This window comes from Sus scrofa, chromosome 6 (assembly GCF_054392235.1).
Source record: "Sus scrofa isolate SSC_HxYL_T2T_F1_AM1 chromosome 6, Sscrofa_HxYL_maternal_Yorkshire_Landrace_v2.0, whole genome shotgun sequence".
NCBI classification, from domain to species: domain Eukaryota; kingdom Metazoa; phylum Chordata; class Mammalia; order Artiodactyla; family Suidae; genus Sus; species Sus scrofa.
Window position 1 is genome coordinate 106,155,444 of NC_139388.1, and position 8,874 is coordinate 106,164,317.

The 8,874-nt window shown below is 46.8% G+C and overlaps 1 protein-coding gene across 50 annotated transcripts in view; it reads left to right on the forward strand.

The window, feature by feature from the left end:
• The window catches only part of EPB41L3 (erythrocyte membrane protein band 4.1 like 3), a 191,296-nt gene extending 183,086 nt beyond the window's left edge, over window positions 1-8,210 (forward strand). For 17 of the 50 annotated variants that reach the window (XM_084964216.1, XM_084964219.1, XM_084964220.1 and 14 more), the window contains 7 exons: window positions 2,407-2,529; window positions 3,099-3,485; window positions 4,287-4,418; window positions 4,909-5,007; window positions 5,443-5,523; window positions 5,795-5,911; window positions 7,078-8,210. In XM_084964216.1, coding sequence (XP_084820342.1) covers window positions 2,407-2,529; window positions 3,099-3,485; window positions 4,287-4,418; window positions 4,909-5,007; window positions 5,443-5,523; window positions 5,795-5,905 — 933 coding nt within the window. In that variant the 3' untranslated portion in view covers window positions 5,906-5,911; window positions 7,078-8,210. The remainder of the gene's footprint in view (window positions 1-2,406; window positions 2,530-3,098; window positions 3,486-4,286; window positions 4,419-4,908; window positions 5,008-5,442; window positions 5,524-5,794; window positions 5,912-7,077) is intronic. The other 33 variants (XM_084964233.1, XM_084964238.1, XM_084964237.1 and 30 more) reach the window with 3 other exon arrangements.
• Window positions 8,211-8,874: the final 664 nt, after the last annotated feature.

Here is an 8,874-nt window from a genome sequence, read left to right on the forward strand (position 1 = left end):
ATTTATGTCTGCGTGTGGTCATTGAAGCATTATGATTATATGTTTTTTAATGATATTATTGGGCTTTTTTACTATCTCTTTCACCCATAGAGTGATACTGATTTTGGTGATTTCTAGTAACTTTTGCAAGTTCTGAACTTTTATTGGTTTTCCCACTAGCCCAGTGTGATAAAGAACATTCAGGAAGGAGACTCTGCAGGCTCTGTGTTTACCTCTCATCAAATCATTTTCCAGAAAACTGTCCCATCGACCCTAGAGGTTATTTTTCAATTTATTTCCTTTCACCCAGCACCAGCTTGTAGATAAATCTGTAATCCTTTTTCTTATGGCACACCTGTTTCTAGATTTGTGTTTTCAGGCCATTAGCATGGAAGTAGAAAACAGCCGAGTTACAAATGTAAACCGATGTGCTCCTCTGCCCCTGGTTTGGTTTCTCTCTGTAACCCATTAGACTAGTCACCTGCTAACATGCTGGTAGGTTTCCCAAATACGGAAGTTCCTTCACTTCCATTTCTTCTACCTCATTGGAACTAACACTAAGGAAGGTGGCAAAGAGATTCCTGCGATGATGCAACTTCGCTTGTAAATATGATCGGAAGAGTGTACAGACCACTGTGGCCTATTTCTGAGAGGCTCCAACAGTGTCCGAACAGTGGGAGATATTTCATTACAATGCCTGGAACACAGGTGCCCTCAGTCATTCTGGGGTAATAAGTGCTCTAGTGCATTCCATCTACCACATAAGAAGTATTATCTGCAAACATGGAAAATGGTTTTCACAGAAATTTGTGGAAATGCTGGCAAGTTCTTGGTGAGGACAGCCGTTATGAAGTACAGTGTTGGAAAGCCGTCTTTCTGTGTCCACACAAGTAAAGCTAAATAACCTGTGCAACAGCTTGAGGAATGTTATTTAATCTTGAAATATAAAAATGATCAGGTGTTTAACCTAAGTTCAAATATATACATCTTGCAAAATTTACCGCCAGAGTATGTGCCTATTTCAAGAAATCTGAAATTGCCCGTCTCCATGCAGACCGTATTCCAAGTGAAAGGTTAGAGTCAGTAAATTTCAAGTGAGAAGTGATTGCCCCCGTAATTAATAGCAACACCAGCCCTGTGCTGTCACATCCCTGACCTGAGTGTAGCTCACCCTGATTGTCTTAAAGCATTTTTTATTTTAGGAATGAGATACCATCAGGTTTTCTAATTTAGCTTTTGTATCTCAAATATAGGGCACAGAGGATTGGGTTATTGTAGACAAAATACCCACTGAGGTAGTTGATGGTGATTCCAAAAAGATTGTGACGTACAAAGTGGTGACCCTGAGCAGTAGAACGGGTGACATCCCGGCCGACCTGTTAGGGTCCAGTGCCGTCGAAGTGCAGAGCTTCGAAGACCTGGCCCGAGAAATGCACTTGAAGGAAGACAGCAGGCAGAAGATATACACCCTGGGAAGGTCCTACGACACTGTGTCGGGAAAAATTGTCACTATGACCGGAAAAGCCAAGGAGGGGGAGAAGGTGGTGCCACCCTCCCCCCTGGAGCTGGGACTGGCTGAATCTATGAAGACCCCCCTTGTCCTGGCAGAGCTCGGGGTCCTGGGAGCCAGCGCTGAGGACAGGGCCAGGAGGGGGCCCGAGGTCCACACGCCGAAACGGAGGCTGTCAGAGTCCCTGACTCCCATCAAGGAAGCCGAGTCGCGGCGGCCAAGCCCCGAGGATGCTGAGCCCTGGAGGGAGGCGGGCCCAGAGAGCGCGCGGCTCAGAGCAGAGCCCGAGGCCGAGGCCTTGAAGGTGGGGCCCTTCGGTCCCCGCAGGAAGAGCCTGTCCGAGTGGAGGTACTCCCAGGAACCGGCCGTCACCGTCGCCACCGCCCGTTATGTTACCGAGGCGGCCGCATCCCAAGTCGTGGTAACCGGTGCCGCCTTTGGGCCGCCGTTTGCGATTCCAGCATGACGTTTGCCGAGGCAGCCCTTCCACCCTGAGCCTTTCCGTTTCTCTTGCTGTTTGCCTTTTGTTGAGAGCCGCCAACCCGAGCTTTTTCGTTTTCACGTTCGAGTCACCACCGCGGTCCAGCGTGGGCATTGGGACACCTGCCGTTTTATTTCCAGCGCTCATCCCCGAGGTGGGGGGTGCTGCCGGGGGCTTGCGGTGCAGGGGAGAAGGATCTGCTTAACCCAGCACCGCCCTGACCCCAGTAACTCTCTGCGCTTTACCAAACCGGAGCTCGTGGTCACTCCGATTTGCTCTTTCATTTCCGTTCTTTTCCGTTTCCGAGTCTTACGTGGATTCTGCCTTCCCTCACCCTGGGTCATGCGCCCCCGTTATGTCTAACCAGCTGTGAATGTTTATGTACCTCTTGTGTCCCCATGTCTGTGCTTGACTCTCCATTTCTTTGTTCACTCAGACTAAACAGTCTTCTGGTGAAAAGCTCATGGATGGCTCTGAAATCTTCAGTTTATTAGAGTCTGCGAGGAAACCGACAGAATTCATAGGAGGGGTTACTTCCACTTCTCAAAGCTGGGTGCAGGTGGCCATTCCTTTCCATCCTTGGTGTCTCTGCCTCTGCCTCTCTGCCTTTTTTTTAAATGCCTTTTTGGTGTGTTTGTGTGTGTGTTTTGTATCCAAGTGGCTTTGCCTTAAACACCCAAGGGTCTTCACTTACCCGGCTTTGTGCTGGCCCACAGATCCATTATGTCTTTAGTTCTCTTGTAAGAAATAGTGAGAAATTTCAATAGCTTTCAATGTTTTAAAGCATTTTGTGTTACCTATTAGGTCTAAGGAAGCAGCCCAAACCAATGTGCATGTGCTACAATGCTTTCACTTTGTTTTGGTTTTTAATTGCATCTTATACCACATTCTGTTTCTTTGGCGACATCCCAAAGAAGCAGCTCGGGTTCAAGCGGTGAAGGGGGGGCAGCGGGCAGGCACCAAAGATTATGGTGCGGGGAGTGAAAGCTAATTTCTGTTTTCTATAAGTGTTGCTGGTTATAAGCTTGAGGCAATTTGGTGAGTGACTTCTTTTGTGGGTGTTTTGTTTTATCTTTGGGCTTTGCTTTGTGGACAATCACGTTGATACCACCCTTTTTTACTATACAGAAAACAGAAACCAAGACGGAGTCCAGTGAAACAGAGACAGAAACGACCCAGCGCCCCCAGCCACTCAGCACTGAGACGGTGGTGCAGGAAACGGTGTTGGTGGAGGAAAGACATGTGATGAGCGTGCATGCAAGTGGAGATGCTTCTTCCACTGCGGGAGATGGTGTGGATGCTGCAGCACAGGCTGCCTCTGCCGAAGCTTCTGGCGTGAAAGGGAAGGAAGGCTCTGCTCTGACCGAGGGGGCGAAAGAGGACAAGGGGGAGGTGGCCGACAGAGCTGTCCTGGAGCAGGAAGTGATGGCCACTGCTTCCCAGGAGCCAGAGGAGGAGCGGCTGAGTGCTGCCATCCACGTGTCTGAAACTCTGGAACAAAAACCTCATTTTGAGGTAACTAGCAGTTAATGTTACTTTTCATGTGGAAGGAAGTCCCTGGAGGGTAGTTAAGGACGAAGGTGGGGCTCAGTTTAATTTTCCACCTTTTCCAAGAGCAGCATGGGCCTCGTCTTGGCTTCTTGCATGGCAGTTATGGGCATCTGTGCTGGTTTCCATCGCTGGGGCCCCTTGCAAACACATAGAATGATGATTCTTAATAACCTGTAGTTCCAGGAAATGGTCTCTACTCTCATTGTAATTAGTCATTGGCAGTAAATCTGGGAAATGTATGCTCGGCCAAGACATTAGGAAATTTAATAAATTTATTTCTGATCAGTTTACTTATCCAGAAGGACCAACACCTGGCTTGCCCCAGCACCAAATGCTAGGATTTATCTTTGGTCTCTGTTATTGAGATTCCTGAAGTCTCTGAGTGGGGCAGTGGTTCAGTGTCATATTACTTGTTCCTTCTCTCTAAGAAGTTATGAAATAAAAGCCTCATTTAGGACTTTCCATCCATTAAAATTAGTTCATGAGCTAGAGGAGAGGGAAGGTGAAAATGTGGGTTTTGGTCAGTTTCCTTCAAAACCATTTCCTTTACCTGGAACCTTCCACGTGAAGAATGTTGTGGAGACTGACACGTATCTGTCGTGTGCTTCATTCCCCAACTTACCCCCCCATGTTATGTGTGAACATTTATTTCATACTAACCTGTGCTGACATAATATCCACCAAGAGGGGAGAGAAGAAACAAAACAAAAAGCATGTGTTGGTGCAAACTGTAACAGCCACTCTGCCTGCTTCCCGTTGGTATAGTCATCAACTGTGAAGACAGAAACCATCAGCTTTGGCAGTGTTTCACCAGGAGGAATAAAGCTAGAAATTTCTACCAAGGAGGTGCCTGTAGTTCACACAGAAACAAAAACCATAACATATGAATCATCACAGGTAAGACTGTGAAATCTACGAAGGCCAGGGCCCTGGCCCTTGTTTCCCCGCTTGAATGCACTTCAGTGTAACTGTATGACATTGAATTTGTGAGCCTCAGAGGACTCAGCAACCAGACTGTCTCTCTCAAGAGCAAGGCCATAATTGTAATTCTTTTACCAATCCAGGAAGAGCAGGTGACTTAGGCAGGTCATCTTGTATCTCAAAATGGAGCAAGAAGCTCAGAAACCTATTACCTGAGCTGTAGATAAGGCAAAACACTAGCTCAGGCGGCCTCTGCGCACATTTCTGAAGCCCCAATTTTTTAATGATGGTTAACAGTGGCCGTCTTTGGTTCGTTCCCACTCAGAGGGGCAGCTCCCAGGCTGGTGGAGCCACACAGAGAGGGCAGATGATTAAATCACCATTCTCATGCCCTGAACCCCGTGCATCGGATGTCCGAAGAGGTAACATAAACATTCAAGTGTGGCATCTCCTCCCTCCCGCTTAGGTTGATCTTGGCGCTGATTTGGAGCCGGGGGTGCTAATGAGTGCCCAGACGATCACATCTGAAACCACCAGCACCACCACCACCACCCACATCACCAAAGTAAGTGAGTGGGAACCTATAAAGGCCGGTAGCCATTCAGAACTTCCGGGTTGGGCTGCACAAGCAGATCCTCATGTGACTCTGGGATGCCGGGCAGCTGCCCTGGAGCTTTCACGGCTGCTATCTTTGTGGGGCATTTGTGCTCCCGTTACCGTGCTGGTGAGGACTGTGCATCCAGATAACCCTCTGCTTTATACGTACTCCAGGGCTTACATAGGACATAGGGCGGCTGTTCCAGAGGCCCTGGCCAGCCAAACCCAGAGGACCCTATTCTGTCCTTCCTTCTGAAATTAGCAATTGTGACTAACTGCTGTAGGGTTCCGTTTGGATTCCGAAAGAAGGAGTGAGGTTACTTGAAGCTGTGCTAGCGTTTTCTGCCATTTCCCCCCAGTCAACAGTGAGGGTAATGTCATAACGCTTGATTATTCCTTTCAGACTGTGAAAGGAGGCATTTCAGAGACGAGAATCGAGAAGCGAATCGTTATCACAGGAGATGCAGACATTGACCACGACCAGGTAGTGTGTTAAAGACGGTAGATGCCCCGGCAGAGAGACAGAAACATTGGTGGGTCCTGCTTTTCCCCGAGCGGTCCCTCTAGTCCAGCCTGTAGCCTCAACAGTTTTCTGAGTTAAGTTTCTGATACGCAACGTGTAATTCCTTTTGCAATCATTGTGCCCCATTTGTAGACTGTGTTTATAGATCTAGCGCCTAAGTCTCTGCCTTGCTCTGATCATGCATGTTCCACCTCCTTTTTGTCTCTGCCCTTCTGTGATTTCCCGGGGCTAGGCGCTGGCTCAGGCAATTAAAGAGGCCAAAGAGCAGCACCCTGACATGTCAGTGACCAAAGTAGTGGTCCATAAAGAGACAGAGATCACCCCGGAAGATGGAGAGGATTGAGCCCAGGTAAGAGGTGACGCTGGTTCTCTTAGGCTTGGCCTCGGCTGGCATGTGGCCTGGGGCTTCCCTCTCACCCTCCGCCTGCCTCCTCCCTCTCCTTTTTTCTCTCACTGGCATTTGCAGGGCTGGGTATCAAGAGGGTGGAGCATTGGTTTGTGGGTGCAGGTTTGTTTCCGATTTGGAGGCTCCATCCTGTGGACTTTTTATATCTCCTGCCAGTTAGAGGATAAAGAGAAAGCCGCGTCCGTTTGCGTGGTCCCCGCTTGCATCCCCTTTAATCCGCGCCCTGTGCTCTTCTCATTATCCAGACTTGAAAGGCTAGACTTGATTTCACTTGCCCTGTAGCTTAATCAGAACTCAGATGGTTTTGTTCTGAGAGGTGCAATTTGTGCGTTCCAAATACGAGGGAACTAAAATAGACCCCCTTCTTGTGATGGCAGCGGTCTCCTGCCGTAAGCCTCCTCTTCAGTTGTGTTTGGTTCTAGCCTGTTGATGCCTTTGCTTTTGCTTTGTTTTACAATTGGAAGCCCGAGCACTCGCTTTCATTGTGGTTGTCATCTATTTCCTGTCTTCTTTGGGACGATTTTTCACCTGAGTGTAGCATTGTGTCTCGGGAGGAGGCAGAAATGCAGTCTTGTGGTCTCGCTTTCCTCCAGGAATCGCATGTCTTTCCGGCTGCTCTCTGGCCAGCATCACAAGCAGACAGCACCTTCTGTGTGTGTGCAGACTTGTCCGGCATACTAACCCACGCATAACCCTAGAGGGCTTTGAATGCTGAATGCGGCTACTTGCACCCTTGGTTATGTGATAAAAGTCTCCTAAACACTATATGGATAAATAAGTTCTCCAGAATTGGTTTAAGGAACCAAGGGGCCTCTCTCCAAGAAAAATCAAAATGAAAATCACTCATATTCAAATTCATAATGCCATTTGGAAGATAGAAAGTCGTCGTCGTACCCCTCCCCCCCACAAAAAGATTCTCTTCAGTGAGTTCAGCCACTTGGGTGATGTTATTTCAGAGAGAGCCTCTCAGGGACATACGCTGCTATTTTGCAGTATCTGGTCAAAAAGAGCTTTTCATCACCTTGCAAGATTGTTTTCCCATGGCCTCGAGCTGAGGGAAACTCTCGGGTGTTTCCAGCTGAGTAACCGACCAAATCTCTTCCCTACAGGAGTAACCTAGCCTGCACATGAAGCCAGGCAATGCAGACCGTTAGGAAAAACCAGAACCTCTATGGAGTTCCCTCTTCTAACTCACTGACTTGTATCTGCCCGTGGACAATTTCAATCCAGAAGAACTGACCTTGACCATTACTAAAGACACTGGCAGAGAGCTCTTCCCATCATAAAGCAATCCGAATCAGCATCACTAAACTGATATTGCATGAAGCAACAATAAAATTACAAAAACAGCAGCATTTTTAATTTTCACACAGCGTCTAAGTTTCCAGCTACACCTGCACGTGCATAAACCAGCCACATAAACCGTGATCTCATGTAACACATAATACAATCCATGCCTTTCGTAGCTTATTATGACGAAAGTCTAAACAAAAATGAGACTTCTTAGGTGACAGGTCTTTTGTTTACAGATCAGTGAAGGTGACCCTAAACTTCTAGAAGCTGTGTAGGTCCGGTACGTCAGGTTTATCCAAGATTAGATGTGCCAATAACAGAGTTTATGCAGTAAACAACTTGATTCTTGTACTTGTTTCATCTGGTTTATCACTCACCCTGAAACAGTAATGACTCTCTGATCCTCTGGAAATATTTAATGCTTACAGTCCCGCTTTGTGTAATCTAATTTAATTCATTAGAAGGTAGTACTGATTTCAGCATATTAATGTGATTTCCTCCCTGTCATCCGCTTTTGGTCTGTGTTCAATCTGGAAAGCTTCCCAGAGTCCCCTAACAAGTCCTAAATATGTAAATTATCATTATTTTGGAAAGAAAACCTGTATTTTTGTTAGTCGGCCATATTATGAAATTTCACTCCAGGAAAACCCGTTGGACTTCTGTTGCATTGTTTTCTTTCGTTTCTTCTTCCTTGTATTTTTTAATTGATTTTTCTCTTTTACTTGAAAAAAAAAAGTGTTTTATTTCCGAATCTGGTCCATATTTACAATCTAGTTCAGAGCCAAGCCTTAAACTGTACAGAATTTCCACTGTAATTAAACTATTTAGTGTTTAGTTATAAATAGCCTTCAGAAAGATATATGCTCCATTATACTGTCAACTGCATCCCACAGCCCATGGTGAATGTATGTTTCTGCATAGCAAAATAAAAATGGTAAACGCATTCAAATATCTAATCCTCTGTGTGAAGTACTTTGGGTGCTGTGTGTGTGAAGCCCAGAGGTAGCATTTGCATGACATCAAAAGCCTCATTCATCTGCAGGGTAGAGAGAGCCTGTCTTTTATATAGGAGAAAAAGTGCATACAGACAGGGAACAAAGTACACAAAGATAAATCGTCAGTTGCCTATGAAGGCCTTAAAAAGTACAGCTAGTATCACAGAATCTCATTTTCAGAGTTTTTCTTTTTCTTTTTTTTTCTTAGGGCTGCACCTGCGGCACATGGAAGTTCACCGGCTAGGGGTCGAATCAGAGGTACAGCTGCTGGCCTACACCACAGCCACAGCCATAGCCACAGCCACACCAGATCCAAGCCATGTCTGTGACCTACACCACAGCTCACAGCAATGCCGGATCCTTAACCCACTGAGCGAGGCCAGGGATTGAACCCATGTCCTCATGAATACTAGTCAGGTTCGTTTCCACTGAATTCTCAGAAACTCCTCAGAGTTCTAGTTTTTCTATTGGAAGAAGGGCTGTGATAGCAGCCCAGTGTTTCCGTGGGCTTTTAATGTTCCAGAGAGACCCTCCATCTCACTTCAGCTCCAGAGCTTAGCACAGGAGCTAGTGCTCGTGCAGGGTCACGATCATCCACAGCAGGCTCCTTGCAGGCCA